General features: G+C 45.6%; 1 protein-coding gene and 1 non-coding gene across 4 annotated transcripts; both read right to left on the bottom strand.

Moving 5' to 3' along the window:
• Positions 1–1473: 1473 nt before the first annotated feature.
• Dnaaf4 (dynein axonemal assembly factor 4) lies at positions 1474–27240 on the bottom strand. Of its 3 annotated transcripts, none has more exons than XM_087905369.1 (9): positions 26926–27240; positions 24710–24857; positions 20435–20568; positions 15514–15742; positions 13308–13453; positions 8767–8876; positions 5847–6000; positions 2321–2426; positions 1474–2035 (listed from the first exon to the last, which is right to left on the bottom strand). In XM_087905369.1, exons 2-9 carry the CDS (start codon positions 24735–24737, stop codon positions 1920–1922), a joined length of 1023 nt encoding a protein of 340 aa, XP_087761495.1. In that variant the 5' UTR covers positions 24738–24857; positions 26926–27240; the 3' UTR covers positions 1474–1919. The 3 variants fall into 3 exon arrangements, with proteins under 3 accessions (XP_087761495.1, XP_087761494.1, XP_087761496.1); XM_087905368.1 differs by lacking the exon at positions 26926–27240 and adding an exon at positions 26777–26919; XM_087905370.1 differs by lacking the exons at positions 2321–2426; positions 26926–27240 and adding an exon at positions 26777–26919.
• LOC125393795 (U6 spliceosomal RNA) lies at positions 5516–5622 on the bottom strand. Its single transcript, XR_007229953.2, has one exon. It is a non-coding gene; the product is annotated as a U6 spliceosomal RNA (small nuclear RNA).
• Positions 27241–27926: the final 686 nt, after the last annotated feature.

Genomic DNA, 27926 nt, shown 5'->3' with positions numbered 1-27926 from the left:
ATGATACTTAGTCTCTTGTCCACTGGAACATGTAGGGCTGAGTGCAAAAGCAACCTTCTGTAGCTTTGTTCTTTCACAGCAGAGGGAATAGAAATTTGTTAAAGAACTCAGAGTGGGAGGGTCTTCAAGCGAGGAACCCACCCTGTGATTCTAACAGTCCTGTTCTGTTGGGTCTCCTGAACTCAGCTAGTGTGAACTTGCTTCCGGAGATAGCCAGGCCTCTGCAGGGACTTTCAGCATGCAGCCGTGCCTTACCTCAGACAGGGCAGAACACACAGTGCTGCTAACTGGCAGGCAAGGCACACTGGGCTAACAGCCGCTCTCTGCTGGCTTTGTTTCTTTCCTTCTCTGGCTTATCTAACTATACAAGAATACAATTTTACTAGAAAACCTTTCCTCAAGACAGTGTTGTAAAATATAATTGATATTTGGATCATATAGTATTTTTTACAGAAACGTGATGGGAATTGGGTAAGAGCACATGTTTAGCAGGCAGGAGGCCCTGTGAAGGCCCCCGTCTTCAGCCTGAGAAAGAAAACAGAACTACAGGAGACCCTGCTGTGGGCTGTGTTTCTGTTTTAGACCCCAACAGGCCAGACTGAAAATCAAAGTAGAGCCTCCTGTAGCAAAACTCCACTCGGTGGCCCCTCAGAAACTCATGTGACCAGTGAGGAGGGAAAGACCATGGTCCCAAACCTGCCACCTTTCGTAGGTGTGATCAGGAAGCCTTCACGTAGTCTCTGCAAAGGAAGGGAGTGGAAGTAACCTGTTTCCTTGTTTTGTCTCCCTGTTCTCACCTTTCAAGGAAAATCATCCTGATTGACCCACCTGCTCTTGTTTCTGGCCCTCCTGGATTCTCTCCACAAACCAGCCCTCTGCTTTCAGAGCGAAGTGTTGCAGGACTCTACAGTCACAAATAGTCACAACCTATGACCTAGGGGCATAGGAACTCTTAGCACTAAAAAGGCTGAGACAGGGGGATCACCCCTCAAACTCACAACTCACAGAGATCCACCTGCCTCTGCCTCCCAAAAGCTGAAATTTTTGTTTAAAGATTTATTATGTATACAGTGTTCTGCCTGCATGTGTACCTGCATGCCAGATGAGGGCACCAGATCTCATTACAGATGGTTGTGAGCCACCATGTGGTTGCTGGGACTTGAACTCAGAACCTCTGGAAGAGGAGCCAGTGTTCTTAACCATTGAGCCACCTCTCCAGTCCTGTTTGTTTTTGCTGTTGTTCCTTTATTCACTTTTTCTTGAGACAGTCTCACTATGTAGCCCAGGCTGGCCTGTAATTCTACATCTTTTTGCCCATCAGACCCAGGGCTGGTATGTAATATAACACTACACTCCAGCTGATCTAATATCAAACAACAAATAGTATAAGGAAAAAATATGGTTTTGTGTATCTATAAATGATTAAAAATTGTCTATATAGTATCCCAAAACCAATCATTCAGAATGAAATACTACATTTAAAATAATACAAACTTTATAATGGACTTATATAATAGACTTAATATGGAAAGTCTATTCTATTGATTCCTCAATAGTATCCTGGAAACCCCCAGGAGCTTACAACAGCAAGAAGAGTTCAGGACAGCAACGTCAAAGTCCAAGTCCTGTGCTAAAACCAAGAATTAGAATAACCACCCCATTCCCTGTGTTTAGTTCTGTGCTTTGAAACAGGATCTCCCTGTGTAGCTCTGGCTGACCTGGAGCTCGGCATGTAGGGCAGGCTGGCAACAAACACACAGAGCCCAGTTGTCTCTGCCCCCCAGTGCTGGGATCAGAGGCAGTGAAACAGGCCATTCTCCCTTTGGAGATGATCGCTCAGGCACTGCCTCTCCAGAGATCTCCAGCAATTGCTCTTCACAGAGACAGAGCACTAACAGTGACTCCTGTACCAGCTGTCGCTAGTCACGAGATTTCAGTGATGTCCCTTGAATTATATTCCGAATCTTCTCCGCATCGTTCTGTACAACTGTGTTGGATGGGTCGATCTTAAGTGCAGCTTCATAATCTTGCAAGCCTGTATAGACATGTCAGTGAGAATCAATAAAGCAAGTATTTCATAAGTATCTGTGTTATCTAGGCACCTTTTTGTTTTTTTAAAACAGGGTCTCCTGTATGTCGCTCAGCCGACTTTGAACTTGATAGGTAACTGAAGACAACTGTGAACTTCTGATCTCCTGCCTCCACCTCCCAAGTGCTGGCATTACAGTGTGTGCCACCACACACAGTTTATATGATACCAAGGCCTTATGAATGCGAAGCTACTCTACCCCATCAATACCATCCCCCATCAATCTCTTACCTTCAACATACAATTCCAGTTGACAGAAGGCTGTACCTCGTCGGACATGTGCCTTCACTCTTGCATTGGCATTATCGGAAACAGGTGGTGTCAACAATTCTAGTGCCTTCAAACAATATATATATAAAATTAGCAGTTAGGAAGATGCTCCAGGGATAAAGTACTTGCTCTGTAAGCATGAAGACCTGTATTCTAACCCCAACATCCACAGAAAACTCCAGGCACGGTGGAGCATGCTAGTGCCAGTGCTGGGGGAAGCCGACATAGAGGATCCCTGGCGCTGGTTGGCAGGCTAGACAGCCTAACTTAATCAGCAAGGCCCTGATCCCAGGGAGAGACTGCTTCAAAAGAAAAAAAAAGTAAAAAGTAGTAATTAAAGAAAAAGAGACCATGAATATGGTGGTGGGTGGACATGGGAGGAATTGAGGGAGGAGTGGGGAAATGATCTAATTATATTTTAACTAAATTTTTTAAAAAGTCACACACACAAATGCAAGTGTGAGGCTAGGAAGATGGGTTAGAGGCTAAGAGCACTTGCTGCTCTTCCAGAGGACCTGAGTTGAGCTCCCAGCACTCATGGTAGGCACCCACTACTGTCTATAACGTCAGTTCCAGGGAATCCAGCGTTGTCCTCTAGATCCCAAGGCAACTGCATTGTGTGCTGTGAGGCCCTGTACTCCCTGTTCCTTGAGGCCAAAATACAGGATGCAAGTAATGTTTACGCTAACCAGCTAAGCTTCCTGCTAAGTTCCGTGCTTGCTTCTGCTACAGCCTGGTGCAATAGCCTGAGGGATCTATTTTACTTTAAAATGGTAATTTCTCAACCTGCCTGAAAGAAGCTCAGGCTTCAAGGTCCATCTAACCTGTCTGACATTGCCTTGCACCCTCGACCACCTGACCACCTGCCTGCGGAGAAGCTCCCACAGATGTCAGTTTCCCCAGCCCCCTCTGGGTGGGAGGAGTTTTCCTTTACTGGGGCCGAAGGTATTTAACCCTGGATCAAGTTGAATAAATTGGGCATTCTCTTCTTGAGGATGACTGGAACTCTGTATCTGTGTGTGTGCGTCTTGTGTTTTAACCCCTAGGACAATATGGAACTCGTGGGAGGTGGGTGGTGCGGAACGGCGACCCCCACAGTGTGCATACCCACATACACACACCATACACACACCATACACATGATCAAAAATAAATCCTTAATAAATAAGGTGAGCCTGAAGAACACCAAGACTGCCTCTTGCCATCACACATTCCTGCACACGCTCATCCACACACATCTATGCACCTACTGTGTATATTAGACAAAGGGAAGAGCTGGGGCAGAGGTGGCACATGCCTTTAATCCCAGCACTCCGGAGGCAGAGGCAGGTGGATCTCTGTGAGCCCAGAGACCAGCCTGGGCTACAAGAGCTAGTTTCAGGACAGGCATCAGAGCTACAGAGAAACCCTGTCTTGAAAAAACAATAAATAAATAAATAAAATAAAAGGAGGCTGAGGCTGTAAGTTCTAGGCCAGCCTGGTCTACAGAGCTCCAGGACAGGCTCCAAAGCTAGATAGAGAAACCCTGTCTCAAAAAAAAAACAAAAAACAAAAAACAAAAAAAAAAACAAAAATCCACCACCACAACAAAGGGTAGACTTAAAATTAAGTCTGTGCAAAAACAGTGAAAATTCCAAATTCTAACTTGAAAGCAGATATGAGAACGGCTTAATGGTTTGCACCTGTAATTCCTGTACCCGGAGCATTACAGAATTGGGCATGGTCACAGGCCTGTAGTCCCAGCACGTGGGAGGATCAGGAATGCAAGGCATTCTTCTCTACTGCTGTGCTCTCAGCCAGTCTAGGCTGCACGAGACTCTGACTCAAAAATAAATAAAAAAGTAAAAATACAAACAAATCAAACTGCTGGGCCTGGTGGCACAGGCTTATAATTCTAGCTATTGGGCAGGCACAGAACAGCAAATTCAAGGCCTATTCAATTTTAGCTTAGGCCTGAAATATAAGTTATACTGGTAAAGTCAATACTATTTGTGCTTATTGAGAGCTGACTCAAGCATGGTCATTTCAGGATCTTCCAAAATCCCATGTCCTTGGTTAGGTTGCCCTCTGGCTTCCTATAACAGGTAGAAAGGAAAACAGTTAAGAGCAAAGGGTGTTATTAAAAACAGGGCACCCCTGAGAAACGCTGGAAGGGGAACCATTCCCAGCAGAGGTTACTATTGCTTATCATACAGTATAAAAATGCCTGCTGTGGGAAGGAGAGGTTATTATTGCCTATCATACAGTATAAAAATGCCTGCAGTGGGAAGGAGAGGTTATTATTGCCTATCATACAGTATAAAAATGCCTGCAGTGGGAAGGAGGATCTGGAATCCCATTCGTGAAGCAAACTCTACACTGCCTGGAAACCTCTCCACAGGACCCCCCACTGTGACTACCCCAGGAGGACTTCCCCAGTCGCTGCTGCTGGATATATTGTCAGCACTGACATGGTGATGGTTCATTCACTTTCTGCTGTCCTGCTTCCTGTTTGCTACTTACTGGTTGTTTTTTCGATTTTGCTCACTATGAACTTAATCTCACTCTTGGGAAGCAGAAAGCATGGCTATTGCAGATCATCCTCCGTGGAGAACAAACACAAAGGAAAGGAATACTAGGTGCAGAACCCAACGGTAGAGCAGACTAAGGGACTTAGCATTTAACTTCTGGGAGAGGGGCTGAGTACAGAACCCAGCACCTCACACTAGCTAAGCAGATGCTCTCCTCCTACTAAACCAAGTGCTAAGTCCTAGACCAGTGGTTCTCAGCCTTCCTAACGCTGCAACCCTTTAGTACAGTTCCTCATGTTGTAGTAACCCCAACCATAAAATTAATTTGTTGCTACTTCTTAACTGTAATTTTGCTTCTGTTATGAATCATATTGTAAATATCTGATAGAAAGGATTTCTGATATGCGACCCCTGTGAGGGTCTCAACTCACGGGTTGAGGATGGCTGTCCTCGAGCATCATTTAAGTCAATAAAGAAGGGAAGGCCTAGCAGATGTCTGCAGTGCCTTCCTTACCCTCACGCCTGAATATTAAGGTCTGACCTTGAGTATGCTAGGCTCCATTTAAGGCAACAATTTTGTTTTTGCAGGCATCCATAGCTTACTGATTTAGTAGTCCAAAAGCACTCAAATGGAAACTCAAAAAGAAAAATTATAAAATACTTCATAAATTTGCAAGTCATCCTTGTACAGAGGCCATGATAATCTTCTCTGTATCGATCCAATTTTAGCATATGTGCTGCTGAATCGAGCACCGATTTGTTTAGTTTGTTTATTTTGATCTTTTAACACAGAGTCTCATTTTGTAACCTTACCTAACCTGGAACACTGGCCTCAAACTCAGTGATAGTCTTCCTTCAACCTCTTGAGGAGCCAGCACCCCTCACTCTCCAGGATAATTTTAAAGCATCATATTTTTAAATTAAGTAAGAAATATAAACACATACACACACCACACCCATCAGAAGAATATACATACCTTAGAAGAGTCCTCAATGGCCTTGTGTAAGTTTCTTAGTTTGAGATGGCAAGCAGCCCGATTCAAATACAATAATGGAATCTTACTGTTTAATCGTATAGCTAAATTATATGCATCAACCGCTGCCAAATAGTTTTCTGTTGCAAACAATTTGCTAATGAGACAAAAAGAAAAGGCCAATTTAACATCGAAGCAAACATGCCTACTTGGCAGCCAGAGAGAGGGCTTCCCACCCCCCTTATTTATTCCCAGCCTGCTGCACAAACTCCATCTCTTTACATACACCAAGTACGCACCTTGCCTAGGATGGACTCCCCCCCCCCCACCCCGCCAAAAGCAGCCATCAGTGGTTTAATGCAGCGAGTGCATGTCTATCTTTCTTGATTCAGTGATTTATTTAGGGATGGGAAAGGGGCTTAAACTGGCCTGACTGAAGCTGGTAGTTTGGGTCTCAAGTTGGAAAGTGATAGTTGATAAAACTTCTCCCCCTGCTGGATATGAATAAGGAAAGCCCCCAGAGCAAACGCTGCTCTTTATTTTTAACCACAGGAGAAACGAGTTATATCAAAGTTAGTGTGGTGAGACTAAGAAAGGAACAAGAAACAGAGGAACAGCACTTCATGACACAACGAAGCTGCCGAGCCTCACACAAGTGTCAACATATCTTCATCAAAGAGCCAGGATCAACAAGCCTGGCGGTGCAGACCTGTAATCCCAGCTCTTGACTGACTGAGGTACGGGGACTGCAAGATCAAGCTTTACTTGGCCTATGCAACAAGTTGAAGGCCAACTTGGAAACTGTCTCAAAATAAAAAGTAAAATCTGCAACCCCAACACTTGAGAGGAAGAAAGGAGGATCTGGATTTTAACGCTCTATCGAGCTACACAGCAAGTTCCCCAGACTGCATATGAGCCCCATGTCAGAACAAACCCAAAATAAATGAAATAATAAATGGAAGTGGAAAAATGAGCCGGGTGGTGGTGGTGCACGCCTTTAGTACCAGCACTCAGGAGGCAGAAGCAGGTGGATCTCTGTGAGTTCGAGGCCAGCATGGTCTACAAGCGCTAGTTCCAGGACAGTCTCTAAAACTACAGGGAAACCCTGCCTTGAAAAACAAAACAAAACAAAAAAAAGTGGAAAAATGGCTGGGGATAGGCTATAGCTCAGTATTTTAGCATTTGTCTAGACGAGTGAGGCACTTGATTCTATCCCCAATACCACAAAAATATACTGGACAGACAGAGTGCGCAAGCCAGCCAGCCAGCATCCATACATCTTAGTAAAGGGGCACAGGTTCCTTCAATTTAGCATTCAGAATGAAGAGGGGAGAAATTAGCATTCTGCATATGATGAAAAATACCATGGACATGGTGCTAAAGACCCGTAATCCCAGAAGTTGGGAGGCAGAAGCCAGGTGTATCACCACAAGTTCAAGGCCAGTTTACCCCATATAACAAGTCACATGTCAACAAGGGCAACATTAGGACTATCTTTCTCTTATAGGATCCTTTGGAGAACAAGGAACCCGTGAGGCATACAGTAAGACACATGACATTTTAGCCAATAAAGGAATGCATATGGATCCTCAAAGAGTCTATCACCCAATGATAGCATAGCACACTAAAGAATCTCGGGCTTTCAGAAACAAAAGTCTCCTAGTGCCATTGTTCTCAGACCAAGCTGGACACAGTGGTACAGATGGGTAGAAAGATGTGTACTGTGAGCAACTGGGTCAAGCAACTACGGAGGCCAAGGCGTGCTGAGCTCCATCTGCCCACAAGATACCACATATAGTTAGTTCTAGCTCAAGCCCCAAAGCCCGGGAACCGGGGGGCAGTGGGGCAATGGTTTCAGCGCGTGACAAGTGTGAAGGCTGGAGTGCCTGGAGTGCTGACTGCCAGCTGAGGAATAACAGTAAAACAAATTCCCCACAGGTATGACAGTGCATACCAGTAATTCCAGCACTTGGGATGCTGAGGCAGGAGAATCATTGTGAGTTCAAGACCAGCCTAGCCTACATGAGGAGTTCCAGGCCAGCTAGCCAGGGCTACATAGTGAGACCTTGTCAAAAAAAAAAAAAAAAAAAAAAAAAAAAAGAGGAGGAGGAGGAAGAGGAGAAGGAGGAGGAAAGAAAAGAAAAGAAACAAACAAAAAAGCAGGCGGCAGCTCTAGTTGCTGCCCAAGACTACCACTCTCAATTGATTTTCCTTTTTTCCAAGTCCTAAAAAGGGAGACTGGATTTCCTCTCCTCTGCCTTTTGTTAACACACGCCCAGTACTGCAATAGAACAGGATAAACTGTAAAACACGATCCACAGAAAGCAATTACACCTGCATCTGAGATGCCATCTTGTAATGCCAATTCCATCATCCTTCCATTGGGAGAAGCAGCATGAGGAAACTGCCTGTCTCCAGAAAACAAATTTATTTAAATGCAATATCAATTTAACAATCCTGGCCCTGTTCTGAAAGCATATAAGTACATGGATTAAAAGGCAGTTCTCAAACTAGGAGGGGTGGCTCATAACCTATGCAGAGGCCATGGAGGATCCATACTTACTGGCTTGCTTCTCATGGCTTGCTCAGACTTTCTTATCATACCCAGAACCACTCACCCAGGGGTGGTAGTGCCTACCTAGAGCTGAGCATTCCCGCATCAATCACTAAGCAAGAAAATGCACCATAAACTTGTCCATAGACAAATCTGGTGGGGGCATTTTTTCAACTGAGGTCCTCTCTTCCCAAATGACTCAAGCTTATGTCAAGTAGACCAGGAATGACCTATCACTCCCTAACAGTTTACACACACACACACACACACACACACACACACACACACACACACACACACAAATAAGGTCAATCTACGCCTAGAATGTGGTGAGAGCCTAGTGTAGAATGTAGAACTCTGACAACTCACTTCCCCTTCTCTTTCAACCAGTCTGGATTCTTCTCTTCTTCTTTCAAGTCAGAGAATTCAGGAAGATCAGTGCTCAGGGCTCTCCGGGCCTCTGCTTGTTTATGCAGCCACTACAATGAGAATGCAGTTTGGTGATGGACATCATCTACTCTGGCTTGTGCAGTCAACTTGACAGTATCAGCAATCACCTGGGTGAAGGGCCTCTAGCATGGCCGGGGTTGGGGGGATTGTCCTGATTACATGATCTGATGTGAAGAGACTCATTTTAACTGTGGGTGAGTCCACTCCTGGACTGTGTCCATGGGGAGAGCAGCAGGACAGCATTCACGTTCTCACTGAGCAGCTGCTTCAAGCGTCTACTGCCTTCCCCACCATGGTGGACTGTCCTTGCACCGTGGGTTGACGTAAACCCTTTCTCCTTTAAGTTGCCTTTGTCAGAGTGTTTTAGAACACCAAGAGGAAAAGAAACCAGCCGTGGAGATAGAACAAGGTAGATCTTCAAGTTCAAGGCTAGCCTGCTTTATCCAGCAAGCTCTAGGCTACACATGAGACCTTGTCTCAAAAGTAAATGCATAAAATAAGATGAAAAATAAACGGAAAAGAAACTGAGACACTATCTTCGTCCATTTTATATTGCTATTCAAAATATCCAAGGCTGACATTTCAGAAGGAAGGGGGGTTGCTCAGAAGGAAATGTTGCTCACTGTTTGAAGGTTGGAAATCCAAAGTTCTAGATAGCACTATCTGGGAGTTCTACTGCCCGCCTTTTGGCTGTGGGACAGCATGGCAGACAGCGTCGTGTGGCTGCAGCACATGTGAGGGTGGATGTGAGAGATGGAGAGGGTTTCTTATCAAGACAGGGTTTCTCTGTGTAACACTCCTGGCTGTGTTGGAACTCACTCTGTAGACCAGGCTAGCCTTTAACTCACAGAGATCCACCTGCCGCTGCCTCCCAAGTGCTCGAATTAAGGGCGTGCACTGCCACCACCACCATGGGACAAGATGGGAGAGATTTTATATGGTGAAGGAGAAAGTAAGAAACTGGGGGAGGGTTAGACTTGCACCTCTTCAACAGCCTGCTCTAGGGGAAAACAGCTTCTCCTCAGAACCGTACCAACACCTCCCAAGGACAGTGTCACCATGCCCCAATCAACTTCCACTAAGTTCACCCCTTGAGTTTTACTGCCTTTGAGCTAGGCCTCGTGGCACAAGGCTAAACTCCGAGCCACTTGCTGAGGCAGGACGGCACAAGTTCAAGGCCTGCCCGGGCTACAGGGAAGGAGCTACCATCTCTAAATTCCTTTACTTTTCTACACTGTGAAGCTTTGGGAGACGTTATGTCCAACTCTTCACTGCTCCCCCAGGCCATGTGTCAAGGTCCCCATCCTGTGGCACTACTATGAGATTGTGAACCCTTCAGAGGATGGAACCTGGTGAAAGAAAATCAGGTCACCAAAGGACGAGCCTGAAGAGAACATCAGGACCCTGGTCCCCTCTCTTAACCTCTTGGCCACCATGAGGTGAGTGGGTTTGCTTCTCTGGGATGCCAAGCCTAACCGCTGGTCCCAAAGCAATGGTGCTGACCAACCACAGACTAATGCCTCCAAGAGCACAAGATAAATTAAGTATCCCTCCTTGTAAGCGCCTTTCTGAGGCACTTCATCACAGCGCTGCGACACTGGCTAAAACGGGGCAAAGCAGATCCCAGCCACAGAAGATACAAAAGGCTCATGAAAAACTTTAGTTATGGGCCAGGCATGGCGGCGAATGTCTTTAATCCCAGCTCTTAGAAGCTGAGGCAAGTGAATCTCTGTGAGTTCTAAGCCAGCCTGGGCTACATCTATCTCAAACAAAACAGGACAAAACAAAATTTATTAGCATGTGTGTGTATGAGTGGGGAATATGTTCATATCACATCATACAGGCAGAGGCCAGAGGACAACATGGCAGAGTCGGTACTCCCCTTCTAAAAGGCCTTGTTTTTATTCACAGTTTTAGATTTCCCACCTTTGCCCAGAAGGCAAAAATGTCATTTGGATCAATGGGCTGAACAGTCTGTCAAATGGCAAATGTGCATGTTAAAGGCCTAACCATTGTTGTGACAGTGTCAGAGATGGGGAAGTCAGGAATGCCATGGAGTTTAGATAATGCCGTGATGACCTTAGTCTCTTCATAAAAGAAAGAAATCAAGGGGCTGAAGAGATAGTATAATGGTTAAGAGCACTGGCTGCTCTTCCAGAGGACCAGGGTTCAATTCCTAGAACCCACATGCTGGCTCACAACTGTCTTTAAGTCCATTCAACCCAACACCCTCACACAGATATACACGAAGGTAAACACTAATGTACATGAAATAAAAAATAAAAATTATTTTAAAAAATAAAGAAAGAGATCAAAGCCTGCTTTCATCACCACCATGAGGAGACAGGATGAGGGCCTCACCAAGAGCCCTTGGTAAGCCCCTGATAAGAAAACTGAGAAATGAATGTCTGTTCATTAAGCCACCTAATTTTATGTATTTTGTTTCAATGGCTGCTGTGGGACAATAGTCTTGTATCCTGTCACTTGTATTCTTTTAAGAAAACCCTGATTGGCCAGTAGCCAGGAAGGAAGTAGAGGCAGGGCAACCAGGCAGGAAGTAGAGGCAGGGTGATGAAAACAGGAGAATTCTGGGAAGAGGAAAGAGTCAATCTGCAGTTGTTATCCAGACACAGAGGAAGCAAAATGAGAATGACTTGCTGATAAAAGGTACAAAGCCAAGAGGCTAACACAGATGAGAATTATGGGCTAATATAAGTTATAATAGTTAATACAAAGCCTAAGCTAATAGGTCAACCAGTTTATAATTAATGTAGACCTCTGTGTGTTTCTTTGGGATTGAACGGCTGTGGAACTGGGCAGGACAAAAACCTCTGTCAACAGATGGCTTGATCTGATAAACCCACTACCTAATGGTTATTTTAAACTTTCAGTATTTACAAACTTTTAAACGCCTTTTTAAAGACTCCCTAGCTATTTGAGATTAAATATATAAGTGTTTCTAGTCCAAAGCTAGAGAGATCCTCAGTGGCTAAGGAGTGAGTAACCTTATTGGTCTTCTAAGGACCCAAGTTCAGACAACAGCACACACATCAGGTGGTTCACAACCACCTGGGACACCAGGTCCATATGACCTAACACCTCTAGTCTGAAACACCCACATTTGTGCCCATACCCACACACAGGTACACACATATACACACAATTTAGAAAATAATAACGTCTTTTTGAAAAACATCTAGTTCAAATTGGGAATTCAATTTGAATTGAACCATTATTGGTTGTTTTTTTGTTACTTTGTTTTGTTATTTTTAGACAGTCTTTTTTCATACTTTTTTTGTTTTTAAATTTTTCATACTTTTTTTGTTTTTAAATTTGTTTGTTATTTGTTTAATGATTTATATATTTTTATTTTATGTGCTTTGCTGTTTGCCTGTGTGACGATATCAAATCTTCTGAAGCTGGAGTTACAAACAATTGTGAGCTGTCACATGAGTGCTGAAAATTGAACCTGGGTCCTCTAGAAGGGCAGACAAGTACTTTTCCTGAGACATCTTTCCAGTCCCTATTCATTTGTTTGTTTGTTTGTTTTTGTTTTTTGAGACAGGGTTTCTCTGTGTAACAGTCTTGGCTGTCCTGGCACTCATTCCATAGACCAAACTGGCCTTAAACTAACAGAGATCCATCTATCTCTGTTCCTGCATGCTGGTATTAAAGGCATGCACCACCAGTGCCCGGCTATTTATTTTTTAAACAAATTCTCTCTATGTAGCTCTGGCTAGCCTAGAACTTTCTTTGTAGAACAGGTTGGTCTCTGAACATAAGATTAAACAAATATTACAATATATGCTTAGGTAATATTACACTTTAGACCTGGTGGCATGTGCCATGGGTTCAGTCACCAGCACAACTTAAAGCCACACAACATGTTAGTACAGACTGAAGTGAGAGATTCACAAGTTTAAGACCAACTTGGGTTAACTGTGAGTCTCAGGCCAGTCTAAACTATATAGTGAGACACTGTCTCAAACAAACAAACCACTAAAACAAAACATACAACACAAAACAAAGAAATCCAAAACCTATTTCTTTTCTTTTTTCTTTCTTTCTTTCTTTCTTTCTTTCTTTCTTTCTTCCTTCCTTCCTTCCTTCCTTCCTTCCTTCCTTCCTTCCTTCTTTCCTTCCTTCCTTCCTTCCTTCTTTCCTTCCTTCCTTCCTTCCTTCTTTCCTTCCTTCCTTCCTTCCTTTCTATTTTCTTTTTTTCCTTTCTTTTTTTGAGACAGGATATCTCAACATATCCCTGGCTATCCTGGAACTCATTATATAGACCAAGCTATAATGAATGCACAGACATCCACCTGTCTCTGCCTCCTAGTGCTGGGATTAAAGGTGTGTGCCACCACACCCAGCCCAGTGCCAATTTTAGTAGACGAAATAAAGCATTTCACCAGGGTGACACAGACTGAAGTGGTGATGGCTTAACTGAGGCTGGTTGTGCCTACCTCCTCCTCTTCTGCCACTTGGGATTCACGAAGAGCAGTTGGGAATGCTCGAGGGGTAAAGCTGATTTGAATACTGCCAGCAGATCGTGGTGCGGGAATGCTGTCTTCCTTTAACTTCTCAGAAAATATGTTTTCCCAATTTCTCCCTTCAAAAGCAATGATAGCAAATAATTTTTTTTATTTTCCATTTCATTGTTGTTATTGTTGTTTGTTTGTTTGTTTGAGACAGGGTTTCTTGGTAGCTTTGGTGCCTGTCCTGGAACTAACTCTTGTAGACCAGGTTGTCCTCGAACTCATAGAGATCTGTAATGCCCAGTCTTCCCTGTTCCTCAAGGCCTAAGCACAGGATGCAAGAAATGTTTATGCTAACCAGTTTAGCTTCCCCTGCTCGATTCTGCCAGTCAGAGGGGATTAGTTCAAAACCTTGTTTCCATCTTGATATGGTAATTTCACTTGCTAAGAAGGGTTCTCACAGGCGCCCTGAATCTCCTCTTATCTGTCTGTCAGGGTTCCCAGCTCGATACCCCCTGCCTGGCAGCTCCTGTCACTGGCGCCAGGCGCTCAACACCTTGATCTCACTCCTAGCTGGGAGGGGGCTCTCCACTTCTGGGGCAAAAGTATTTAACCCTGGATTAAGTTAAATAAAATTGGGCATTCTCCCTGAGAATGACTCGAACTCTCTGTATGTGTCGTGTGCGTCTTGTGTTCAACCCCTAGGACACTATGGAGCTCATGAAAAGTATGGGATCGCGGTCCATACCGGGTGGGTGGTGATGCAGGACCCCGTGGCGTGGAACGACTGCCACAGAGATCCACCTGCCTCTGCCTTCCGAGTGCTAGGCTTAATGGTGTTCGCTACCACCGCCTAGCTTATTTCCCATTTCTAACTAACAAACTAACTTTCAAGATAACTATACACCAAAACTAATTCTAAAATTAAAAACAGCTGGGTGGTGGTGGGGAAAGGATTTCCAGACAAGAAGACCCAGATTAATATAGATGAGAGAAAAAGAGTAAATATAAGGAAAGGTGGGGCTGGAGAGGTGGTTCAGCAGTTAAGAGCACTGGCTGTGTTTCCAAAGAACTCACGGCAGCTAACAACTGTCTGTAACTCCAGTTCCAGGGCGTCCACCATCCTGATACAGACATACATGTAGGTAAAACACCAATACTAAACTAAAAATACATAAATTGGGGCTGGAGAGATGGCTCTGCGGTTAAGAGCACTGACTGACTGCTTTTCCAGAAGTCCTGAATTCAGTTCCCAGCAACCACATGGTGGCTCACAACCATCTGTAATGGGGTCTGATGCCATCTTCTGGTCTGTAGGCATACATGCTACATATATAACAAATAAAATAAATCTTTAAAAAAAATACATAAATCATTTTTCAAAAAGGCTGTTACACAGAGAAACCCTGTCTTGAAAAACCAAACCAAAACAAACCAGAAAGAAAGAAAGAAAAGATAGGGACCTTTATAGCTATGTAAGGGATAGCTTGGACTACATAAAATGCTATCTCAATAAAAAAAAAAGTGTGTGGTGTGTATGTGTGTATGTGTGTGTGTGTGTTGGATTTAGCTCAGTGTCTAGCAGCTTGCCTAGAAAAGCACAAGGCCCTGGACTTAGTCCCCAACAGTGAGGGGAAAAATAGGTGGGCATGACCAAAATCCCAGCAATAGAGAAGTAGATGTAGGAGGGTCAGAAGTTCAAGGCCATTCTTAGCTGTGTAGCAAATTTGAGTCAAGCCTGAGCTACAGAAGATTCTGCCTCAAAACAAATAAAAGCAAAGAAGGTAAATTAGTTGTTTGTTTTCCTTGTTCTCTGATTCCATCCTTATCCTGGTCCTGAGGCTCCTTCCCTCTAACCTGTCCTTCCACATAACAAGTTCCCAGAGTCCGCTCTTAGGTTCTGTTGTTTTCAGTGTCTCTCTACACTAGGTATTTACGGAATGTAATAAATGACTACCATGTGGCCAATGATGGTGAGTGCCTACAGTCCAAACATTTGTGGTTGAGGTCAGAGTATCACACATTCCAGGATGCCCAGACCACACTGCAAAACCCCTCCGAAAAGGTCTTTCATCTTCATATTGTATTGCTTATTCTCAGTAGACCAGAGCATGACCTATGCATGCAAAAAGGTTTTTTTTTTTTTTTTGAGAGAGAGAGAGAGAGAGAGAGAGAGAGAGAGGAGGCACCTTACCTCTTTGGGGGAGGCGAGCAGCAGATGGGGCCTTCCTGGGCAAACTCGGGGTCTTCGGTGCTCCCCTCTCTTCAGCTTGTTTTCCCCTTTGGCAGTTCTCTTTCCTCGGGATGCTCTTTTGCTTTCCAGCTTGTCTTTGACTTTCTTTCCAGGCTTCCAATTCTCTAGTTGCTTTCTTCCGTTCATTTTCTTTCATATCTTCTATTTTTTTCCTCTCTTCTTCTTCAATCTGTAAACATTGTAATTAGCAAGTCCTTTAGACCGTTCAGAAAGCAACAGCTGTGCACGTGACATGTATGTGTCGCGTGTGCTTGTGCTCATGTGAGTGTCTGCACCCTGGGATAGGAGCCGAGTGCCCCCACACAGGTTTAATTGGCACAGAAAATCATGCTGTGGCTTCTGCACACCTGTGTGAGCGGCATCCTCTACTGATGAACTCAAGGGCACCAAACGGGCAGCCCCCATCTTCCCCCTCTGCTTCACTTCTCAAGAGTGTGCATGTAGGATGTCCTAGGCGGATGACACGTGCAATGGTGGGACAGTTTACAGGTCAGTAGGCAAGAAGCTGGTGACACAGCTCAGTAGCGGAGTATTCACTAGCACTTGGGACAACCTGGCTTTGGTTCACCAGCACTGAAACAGAAGATGAGTGACCAAGTGAGGTAGTTATCCTGCCTGAGTCGGTTCTAGCAGATACCTTGAGTCCGTCCTTTTTGGGGGATGGGGCAAGAATAGTGATTGACCTCAAAATCAAGATCCTTTTGCCTTAGCCTCCAGAGGCCCAGCCTCCAGAGCCTCCACCATGCCTGTTTGTCTGTTTTCTTTTCTTTCTTTCTTTATTTTTTTTTCTTTCTGTTTTTGGGCACGGTCTCAGTAGGTAGCTATGACTGGCCTGGAACTCACCATGTAGACCAGGCTGATCTTGAACTCCGAGGTCTGCCTGCCTCTGCCTCCTAGGTGCTGAGATTAAAGGTGTGGGCTATCATGTCCGGCCCTTTCATTTCAGTTGTATGTGTGTGAATGTGCTCTTGAATGTGGGCATGGGCACGGGCATGCCACTGTGCATGTGTGAAAACCAGAGGACAATTCACAGAGTTGACTTCCTCCTTCCCCCTTGTGTGTCCTAAGGACTGAACTCAGGCCATCGGGCTCGGCAGAAAACACTTTTACACCCTGAGCCCTGAGTTAGTTTTTGAGAAAGTCGGCTGTTGTAAAGCCCTAAGAGCCCCAGATCTCCCTGGCTCTGTCTTGCTCTGTGATCTGTCTTACACACTGCACCTTCATGACGGGCTGCCTCTTCTTGTACTCCCAGCCTCCAAAGCTGTAAGTTGTAAATACCTTTTCTTTAAAAAGTCGCTCAGCTTCACATATTTTTCTTGTTTCATCATTGCTGAGGACTAAATTCCTGCCTCGAGCATGCTAAGTGGGTACTCTACCACTGAACTACTCCCAGGAATGCTGCTACAGTAATGAGAAACAGACCAGTGCCTCTGCCCAAGGCTTATACACTAGGCACTAAGACAGTACTCACTGCTTGCTGAGGGCTCAGAGAGTTGTCAACTGGAGAAACCAGGCAAACTGCACAGGACAAAAAGAAAACCCTGTGTAATGGTCTGCTCTGTCCCTTTAAGAGACAAACCACGTCCTACCCGCTCCCCTTTACCCCTGTCCGAGGCAAGCTGATCTTCAGCTTCCAGCCTGAGTCCTTTCCTTTTCCATCTCCCTCTCAAAAAGGCAACTTTTGTCTCTCCCTTCTCCCACAACTCCCCTTCTCCCTTCTGTTTCTATTTCTCTCTCTTTCTCTCTCTGCTCTTCTCCCTTTCTCCACTTTTCCCTCCATAACCCACACCACTAAATAAATATACAACCTCACTTTGCATGGTTTGCCTATCCATGTCTCTGTCTCTTGCCCGCCATATGGCTCCCTGCCCAGGACCAACCACTTCCTGCGGTGTGGTCTCGTGGTGTGCCCATCTGTCTGTCTCTCCTCATGAGACTGGCTGCCCCATTGAGGTCTCTAACCCACCCTGCAGCTCCCTGCCTGGGACTCACTGCCCCCTCGTGGCCCACTGCAGCCATTTGGGGAACTACGCGCTGTCCCTGCCTGGGACTGGCTGCTCTCAGGACCTGCTGCCACTTTGGGGACCTGTGGCATGGCTTCGGGACATGCTGCCCGCTGCAGTCACTTGGAGATCCACAGCATTATACTTAAACCATAACACCCTGCACTTATGTGCCTCACAAAAGGGCACGATGAAGTCAGAGAGGACACCACAATCTGAAAGATAAGAATTTGCTCCATCTAATAACAAGTATGTGTTGCAGAATATTTGTGTACACTGTAAAGATGGGTCTCTGACTAAGGCACCTTCTGATTGGTTTATTAAAGAACTGAATGGCCAATAACTAGGCAGGAGAGGATAGGAGGAATCTAGGCACTTGGATTTCACCAGAGATTCTGAAGAAACAGGACAAACAGTACAAAACAGAGGTAACCAAGCCACATGGCAGAATGGAGATTAAAAGATGCAGGTTAATTTAAGTTAGAGAAGCGAGTTAGAAAAAGTCTAAGACTAAATCCCCAAAATTAGTAAGTCTCAGTATCATCATTTGTGAGCTGGTGGCCAAAAGGAAGTACGATCACAGGTAGCCTTCATTTCCTCTGCACACAGCGCAGAGGAGAAACGTGTGAGGAGTGGGCCAGCCTCGTCCCCAGCTGTGCCGTCGGCCCTCTCGCCACACACTCCCCGTCACAGCACTGTGTTCTTCATGGAACAGTGCTTATTTATAAAATACTTATTGGCATTTCTGGGTGTCAAAATGAGAATTACAGACAGGAAAGTATTTCCAAATTGGAAAGACTTGCTTAAACAGAGGCAGAAGATTAGCATTTACCTAGAACCAGAAGTTGGGGAGACAAGGTCTATATAGCTCCGGTTGTTTTGAAACTCACTGGCTCTGTAGACCAGGCTGGCCTTAAAGCCACAGAGATCCTCCTGCCTCTACCTCCTGAGTGCTGGAATTAAAGAGGTATGCCGCCTCAACCAGCCTCTTAACCTTCCCGCCTGTGGGTTCCAGGAATCAAACCCTGAGGCTAGGCTGGGTGGCCTGCGCCTTTGTCTTCTGAGCTATCTCACAGGCTCTATCGTCGCCAAGTTTTTTCCACTCTCTACACGTAAGTGAGTGATTCCATATGGGGTCTTAACCCGCAGTCTAAGAAGCTATGCTGTGGGGGCAGGGAACAAAAGAATCAGTGGCCCATCTAACAAAATGAGCCCTGGTGTGACCCACATGGTGACCACTGCTGCTTGACAAAGTTCCAACGTTTCAATATTGCAGACCAGCGCCTTTTTGCTTTCATTTTTAATGATTCTCAATATCAATGCTTTCCCTTTGGGAAATTTCATATGGGCTTTGATAAAGGATTAAAATGTGTACAATGGCAGCTTCACTAAACAAAATAATTCTTTGGAAAAAAAATCCCCACCACTGTAGAACCAGGAATTCCATTGTGCCCTCCTAATGACACCAAGAACAGAACGTTACAGATTTACTAGACAGACCTGACCCCAAGGATGGAATGCCTACAATTCAGATCCAGAGCCTGATTTAGGGCAAGAGTTCAGTTAATAAATACAGAAAAATCAGAATGGTGCGGTATAATGGGAAAAGAGTAAGACATCAGAACTTCCCTTTTGGGAGCATTGTGAGAGGAACAGGCCCATATAGTAAGACTAAGAAATTGTAGTGTACTGTCTGCTCCCCAGAAGAAGTCCTTTTCTCAAGGTCAGGCATTTGGATAAGGGTCTCCATTCCCTTGGGGACCTGAGGAAAGTTTATGCTTGATAAAGTAGTCATTCACATCTCTAGCAGGGGGATCCTGTGACCCTTCATTAACATTTGACTGGGGGCTGGAGAGATGGCTCAACAGTTAAGAGCACTGGCTGCTCTTCCAGAGGTCCTGAGTTCAATTCCCAGCAACCACATTGTGTCTCAAAGCCACCTGTAATGAGATATGGTGCTGTCTTCTGACCTGCGGACATACATGCATACAAAATATTGTATACATAATAAATAGGTAAATCTTAAAAAAAATAATATATGACTGGTGCTTAGTGTCAAAGTCAAGGCTAGATTCCTCCACTCCTGATCTCAAACCACACCCTAGCTCACATGCTCCTTGTCTCCAGTTTAATCCAAGACGCAACTATACAGTATAAAAGATATAATCTTTTCTCAATAAGAAACTGCTGGCAGTCATCCTGATTCACCCTCAGATTGTGTGCCCCACCCCAACCCTGCCCCCAGAGTCCATGCATCCTCTTTGGGACCTGAAACCCCAGTTGAAGCAGGTCTCCAGCAAAGTCCTACAACCAAACACCAAGAAAGGACTGAGATTGCAATTAATGTGTGTTGTGTTTGTGTGTATGTGTGTGTGGGGGATTACTGTGGATTGAGCCCAGGGCCTCAAGCCTGCTAGCCAATCCCTTTACCATTGAACTATACACCCTTTTCTTTTTCTTTCTTTTTCTTTTCTTTTCTTTCCCTTTCCTTTCCTTTCTTCCTTCCTTCCTTCTTTTGGTTTTTCGAGACAGGGTTTCTCTGAAGCTCTCTTTCTTTCTTTCCTGCCTTCCTTTTTTGTTTTGTTTTGTTTTGTTTTTTTCTCAAGACTCAATTTCTCTGTGTCTTTGGCTGTCCTGGAACTCACCCTGTAGATCAGGATTGCCTTGAACTCAGAGATCTGCTTGCCTCTGCCTCCCGATTGCTGGAATTAAAGCTGTTAAAGGCTTGAACTTCTGATCCTCCTGGTTCACCATCTGAGTAACTGGGTGGCCTGCACCCCCACACCTGGCTGAACTGATCACCTTTCCCCAGCGCATCATCATCTCCTGCAGTGAGCCCCTGGAGGTCTGCAGCTCACCTTCATCATCACGCCTAGTGCGTATCTCTGATCTTCCCGCTTGGCAGTAGCTTTTGCTTCTGTAGCCTCTTTTGCTTTCTCCTGTGCTTGAAGAATAGATTTTTCTCTTATTCTCTGCATTGTCTCTTTGTCAACTGCAACACAAGGAAAAGTATGTGTAATGGCCTGTCCTGTGCCTTTAAGAGATAAGCCATGCCCACTCCCTCCCCAGTCCAACTGAGTCCCTTCTTTCTGTTTCTCTCTCAAAGTGGCAGCTTCTGTCTCTCCCTTCTCCCCACTTCTTCCCTTCCTCCCTCTGTCTCTCTCTCTGCTCTTCCCCTTCCATAACCCACTTCTCCCCTTCCCTTCCACAACTCACTAAATAAATATCTAACTTCATTCTGCATGGCATGCCTATCCATCTTGGTCTCTCACCTGCCACACGGCTTCCTGCCTGGGACCTGGCTACCTTTGTGGCCAGCCGAGTTCTTGGGACCCGCTGCCCACTGCCTGCTGCCACTCAGGGACCTGTGGCATGGTCTCATGGCCCGCTGCCCACTGCTGCCACTTGGGGACCTGCAACATTTTACTTAAACCATTACATTGGTTCCATCGGCCTTGGTAGGCCCTTCTGTCCCTCTTCCAGGGTCGTGATCTGGAACCAGGTGTTTTTTCCCACAACAACCACCTGTTCCAGCTGCCTGAGTGCTGACCTCTATGCACACCAGCAGCTTCGGTGGTGAGTTTTCCCCTTCCAGCCCCCAACCACATCCTTCACGGCTACAGTTGAGTCCTTCACTGCTTTCCATAGCTAAAAACGTGACTGGACGATCCAGGGTCAGTCCTCCCATGTTCACACTGCACACGCTGTGTGGTAAAGTCGACTGGGGGCCTAGGGCCCCTCAGATTTTTCTTTCGTCTTTTTTCTTTTCTTTTGGACCAATAGTCAGTGGTCCCCGCTGTGAGAGATCACTCATAGCTGCTTCTAACCTCTTTGGCTTCTGAGTTGCTCGGACCAGAGCCAGTCAGCTTTAACACCCCGCCTGTAGATAGACGATGCTCATCTACAAGCCCTGTGGTGTTTGTACATCTACACACCCCGCCGATAGAGGGGAGACATCCCCCTAAAGCCTTGTGATATTGCTGTTTTCGCGGGTTCTCACGTTTTCAGCTATGGTATAAACCCTCACTCCGCCAGTCTCCGGCTCCACTGGCTCCACTTTCCCTCAAACTGTCCCTGCCATGCTACTGCTGTCAACAAGATTGGTCGGATCCACAAGGCAGCTGTTTTTAATTCCAGCCTTTGCTCCCCGCCACAGCTTGTGGCATGGTGGCTCGGGAACAGAGCGGATCACACCTCTAGGTCTCTCTTCCACACAACATCTGAGTGCTGCCATTTTGACTGAGGTCAGGTGACCTTACCACCATCTTTACTGAAGTATTATCTGCCTGGTTCCAGTTTACTTATGTTTTTGTCTCTAAATTACTATGCTGATTCTGTTGCATGTGTGTTTTGCACAGTGGCATGCCTTTGGTAGGGCCCACCAAGAGCATCCACTTCACCCAATTCCTGTTCACTCTGTGTGTGTGTGTGTGTTCATACATGTAACTTAAATGAACCCAGGTTTACTGTTAAATGTTATAATGTCTGTTCATTGTATCTCATTCCAGACTACAAAGCAGTAAGTCTCATGTTTTAAACTGGTATATACTTTTAAGTATCTTACAGAAATACTTTATATTTAATCCAACCCTGCTTTACCTGTTGAGAGCCGGTACAGCCAGGCTCGGACCCAGCTCTCCAGGCAGATTCTATAACTCATCTATACACAGGAAACAGCCCTCAACTGCTCAGAGATCTGGGGAATACGGCATCAAATATTTAATTATTAAAAACTTTTCATAACAATAAGAGACAGGTTAGCTTCTAGCAGGAGCACTCTGTTTCCTCTAAAGAAGACAGAAGACAGGGGGCTGGAGAGATGGCTCAGTGGTTAGGAGTACTGACTGTTCTTCCAGAGGACCCGGGTTCAATTCCCAGCACCCACATGGCAGCTCACAACTGCCTGAAGATCCAGTTGCAGGAGATCTGACACCTTCACACCAATGCACATAAAACAAAGTTAAATAAACCATAAAAAATATTTTTTAAAAATATTTATTTATTTATTATGTATACAATAGTCTGTCTGTGTGTATGCTGCAGGCCAGAAGAGGGCACCAGACCCCGTTACAGATGGTTGTGAGCCACCATGTGGTTGCTGGGAATTGAACTCAGGACCTTTGGAAGAGCAGGCAATGCTCTTAACCTCTGAGCCATCTCTCCAGGCCCCCCATAAAAAATATTTAAAAAAAAAGAAGACAGAAGACAAATGGGCACAAAACAATGTCCATCCGCACTTCATTTCAACTGCCAAGTGCTGACCACTGGGCAAGCTGCCTTTCATCTAAACTGAAGATCTCCAGATGTGGACAGAATCGCTGGAATCGACAGCCTAGCTGCTCAGGTCAAGGGAGGCTTGTCTTCCTACAGATTTCCTAGCCCAAAGGATCTCCTGGAGCCTGGCAGGTCCTGCGCTAAACAGCAAAAGGCAAATATGACCCTTAGTGACCATGGAGGACCCTGAGGAGTGCTCTAGGAACCAGCCAACTAAGTTCTCTGTTGTTTTTTAATCAATAACTCAAGTAAAATTTTATCCTTCTCAAATATCTTTAATGCACTTTGACAGCTGAGAGGTTTTGTTGTTTAAAAGGGCAACCTCACCAAACAAATTTCAACAAAATTTAAATACAAGTTATTAAGGTGTGTTCCTGCAAGTTATAAAGGAGTGAGGACAAATACACACTATGAAATTTCTCTCTCACACAGCATTTCATAGTCTTAAAAATACTTTTCATTATGCAAAAACATCTGTCACGATCATTCTGCTGCTGACTAAAACTTCTGTTTTCACAAACCAAAATAATTCCTGTGAGTTGCAAGGAGCAGAATTGAAGGAGTCACCTTAAACAGGTCAGATACACCCCTCTCAATTCCCTGGTCCTAAAAAATTTTTTCCTAAGCTTAACTTTGTCCAATGTTCTGCCAATACCTTAAATAGTTTTAAGAGACACCAGACATTTCCATACCACAAACACCGGACAGGAACAAAGAGACCAGCTACCCCAGGATGTGACCAGCTCCCAGCTTTCTCAGGTTCACACCCAAGACGATGCCTACAAATAAGCAGGAAGCAGTCTTGAGAATCCACTGCCCCAGTTCCTTTAACCTGTTGTGCTTGACCTCCCGCCTTTTCATTATAAAGAAGAGATGGGAATGTAATGGTCTGTTCTGTCCCTTTAAGAGACAAGCCAGGTCCACTCCCTCCCATCCACTGAGGCAAGCTGATCTTCAGCTTCCAGCCTGAATTCCTTTCTCTCTCTCTCTCTCTCTCTCTCTCTCTCTGAAGCAGCTTCTGTCTCTTCCTTCTCCCCACTTCTCCCCTCCCCCCTCTGTTTCTCTCTCTTTCTCTCTCTGCTCTTCCCCCTTCTCCCCTTCCCTTCCATAACCCACTAAATAAATATGCAACTTCACTCTGCATGGCATGCCTATCCATCTCAGTCTCTCACCCGCCATGTGGCTTCCTGCCTGGGACCCAGCTGCCTTCAAGGCCTGCTGTGGTCTTGGGACCTGCTGCCTGCCCCTGCTGGGGGACCTGCAGCATGGTCTCATGGCCCACTGCCCACTGCCACCGTTGGGGGACCTGCAGCATTTTACTTAAACCATTACAGTACGAAATCAGGATTATGATTAATTTGTTTTATTAAGGTGAAAAGCACTCATCATACTGATCCAGGATAAGATTTCTTTAGATCCAATTTATTAAGAAGGGAATGATTTTGAGACAGCATCCTTTACATGGTCCAGGGTGGTTTTAGAGTTGTGATCAACCTTGTAAGAGCTGAGAACGCAGCCGGGTGGGGCTGGCACACACCTTTAAACCCAGCACTGGGGGGTGGGGGCGTAGGCAGGTGGATCTCTGTGACTTTGAGACCAGCCTGGTCTACAGATTGAGTTCCAGGACAGGGTCCAAAGATACACAGAGAAACCTTTTCTTGAAAACAAACAAACAAGCAAACAAGAGCTAAGAGTTCAAGCATTCACCGCCCTGGCTTACCACAACGCCTAGAGTAGAAACTTTCTTTTATTTTTGAGTTAGGGTTTCATGTTGTCTAGCTTCCCCAGTGCTTGGATTACAGGGACGTACTGAGCTCTCATGAAAGACACAAGTGAACAACTTTCACTAAAAAACTTACCATCTGGCATAGAAAGGGTCTCCCACATAACTGGCTCCTTTTTATACAATGTAAAGAGAATCGTGTCATTCCCAATCTTGGCTTTGCTATTCCCATCATCTATGGGAGCAAAGAGAAACACCTCAAATAAAAACGGAGGGAAGTTGACCTGTTCAGAAGAGAGAAAGCAGGCATTAAGTTAACTACACAAACTAAAGACACTGCCATTAAAATAGGTCTGAGTTGGAGAGATGGTTCAGTGGTTAAAAGTACTTGTTCTTGAGAAAACCTGGGTTGTTTGCAGCACCCACGTGGGGACTCACATTCATCTGTAACTCCAGTTCCAGGAGATCTGACACTCTCTTCTGAATCCCAAGGGCATCAGACAAGCATATCTCTCTCTCTCTCTCTCTCTCACACACACACACACACAAAAATTTACATTTATTTATTCTGGAAAAAAATGTTAAAGTGGGGGATACAGTTCCCAGCATGGTGTCGGATGCCTGTAATCTGGATACTCAGGAGGTAGAGGCAGGAAGCTCAGACTTTCCAGGTCATCCTCAGCTACAAAGTGAGTCTGAGGCCATCCTGGGCTACGTCAGACCCTACGTAAATGTGGGTGTGGTTTTCTGAAAACCCCACTGAATTATTCCAGGGAGCACATGTTAGCAAAGCGCATGTGGGTATATGATGAAGCCATGGATGAAAGTAATCTCTGACCTGAACGTGCCTATAGATGATGCCACAAAGATTTGTCTTTCTTGTTGCTTTAATGACATTTTTGTGTGCATTGTATGTGGGTATATGAGTACCGTGGCATGCACATGGCATCAGAGAATTGTGAGGAGTTGGTTCTCCCTTTCCTGGGGACTGAAAAGAGGTTGTCATCTTCGTGGCAGTGCATTAACTCATTGACCCATCTCACGAGCCCGAGAATTATTATCTAGTTACTTATTGGTTGTTTGTTGTTGTTGCTATTGTGGGCTTGTTTTGCTTGTTTTTTTTGAAAAAGAATCTCTGTATAGCCTTGGCTGGAACTCGGTGTGAAGACCAGGCTGGCCTCAAACTCAAAAAGACCCACCTGCCTCTGCTTCCCTAGAGCTGGGATTAAAGGCGTGCATCAGCACCGGACAGCTTCTACAGAAAAAGACAGTTTTTTTGTTTTGTTTTTTCAAGACAGGGTTTCTCTGTAGCTTTGGAGCCTGTCCTGGAAACTGCTCTTGTAGACCAGGCTGGCCTTGAACTCAGAGAGATTCGCCTGCCCCTGCCTCCCAAGTGCTGGAATTAAAGGCGTGCACCACCACTGTCTAGCCAGCTTAGAGTTTTTTTAAAAAGTGAAACCCTGTCTCAACCACCCCCCCCCCCAAAAAAAGAGGACATTAAATTGAGATCTAGTCAGGGAGGTGGAGTATCCTACCAGTCCCAGCAATTGGACATCTGAGAGAGGACTGCCTAAAATCTGAGGTCAGTGTGGGCTACAGAATAAGACATGCCCCCCCCATAAGCCATTGGGGTGGGAGAGATAGCTCAGTGGTTAACAACATGCGCTGCTCTTGCATAAGAGTGGGGTTTGGTTTCCACACCCACATCGTGGCTCATAACCGGCTGTAACTCCAATTCCAAGAGATCTAACGCCCTCTTCTGGCCTTCGCGGGCACTGCACACACCTGGTGCACACATATGGATGCAAACATTCATACACATACATATATACACACAACAGCTGGAAATGTAGCTCGGTGGTGCAGCATACATGGGCGTCTGAGTTTGATCCTTCGCATCACAAAAAAAGGAGTTAAAAGTAAAAATGTAAATTAAAATTTAATAAAACATGAAAATATAGCCGGGCGGTGGCAGCACACACCTCTAATCCCAGCACTAGGGAGGCAGAGACAGAGCGCAGTGAGTTCGAGGCCAGCCTGGGCTACAGAGCGAGTTCCAGGACAGTCAGGGCTACACAGAGAGATCCTGTCTCGAAAAACAACAGCAACAAAAAAAAGTAAACTCAAAGGGCACATGCAGTGCTTCCTCAAGGCAGCCCCTGCTCCCGAGGCGCGGGGCAACCACAGCCTCCGCCCCGCCCACCTTCAGGTAACTTTCCCCGCAGAACACATCGGCGTCGCGCACGCACACGCCGCGCAGAGGCAGCGACAGGAAGACCGCGGCGGGCGTCTGCTGCCAGCTGAACTCGCTCACTCGCACCGGCATGGCGGGGCCAGGGACGCGAGAGCTACCTTGCGTCGCTAAGAAGCCGACTTGGTTGCTAGGAAAGCAGGGATCGCAGGGCTGCCATCACTTCCGGCCCTTCGGCCCTTCCACGTACTTCCGGGTCATGGGTCCAGTGGGGGCTCTCGAGGCTTCCCAGAGCTCCTCGTGCGCTCTGATCATTCCTGGGTCTGGAGCATCTGGACCCTAGCTGCCTCTTAGCCTGAGAGAATGAGGAAGAAGTAGAGCAGGACGCGTCCTTAAGACGGAGATGAGGGGCTGGAGAGGTGGCTCAGCGGTGTTCCCAGCAACTACATGATGGATCACAGCCATCTGTAAAGAGATCTGGTGCCCTCTTCTGGCCTGCAGGCACATGTGCAGACAGAATACTGAACTACACTGAACTACATAATCAATCAATCAATCAATCAATCTTTAAAAAAAAGACGGAGATGAGATGGCTCGGAGATTAAGAGAGGGTCCGAGTTCGATTCCTGGCTCAAAAAGCACCTTTAGCTTCAGTCGGATGCCCTCTTCTGGCTTGCGAGGGCACTGCACTCACACTCAAAACATTTTAATTAAAGAAGAATAATTTCGAAGTGAATTTTTGTTAAAGGAGAAAAGAAGCTGTGGTGTGGCTCCCTGGGAGAGACTGGGCTTGCCTTGGGATTCCTGGCACTGGAAAGGAAAACGCTTGGGGCTTTAGAATGCAGAGGGATTTGGGTCAACAGAGCTGGGATGTGTACATTGTGACACTCATGCACTTTTAGACTCAGGACCTTTGGTTTGACTTCATCATTTGCTGGGCATTATTAGTGCGGTGGCCCGTAATCTCAGCTCTTAGGAAGGCCGAGGCAGGAGACTCCACGCTGGCCTTGAACTCAGACATTCACCTGCCTCTGCTGAGGCAGAGAGTGCTGGTGTTAAAGGTGTGCGCCACCACACCCCAACCTGGCTTAAACTGATGTTATCTAAGAAAGACTCTAACTCTCTGCAGCCCAGGCTTCTCTGAGACAAAGCATAAGATCCT

The sequence above is a fragment of the Myodes glareolus genome, chromosome 4 (assembly GCF_982192425.1).
Source record: "Myodes glareolus chromosome 4, mMyoGla1.1, whole genome shotgun sequence".
In the NCBI taxonomy this organism is placed as follows: Eukaryota; Metazoa; Chordata; class Mammalia; order Rodentia; family Cricetidae; genus Myodes; species Myodes glareolus.
This window is presented reverse-complemented; position numbering and strand designations above follow the sequence as displayed.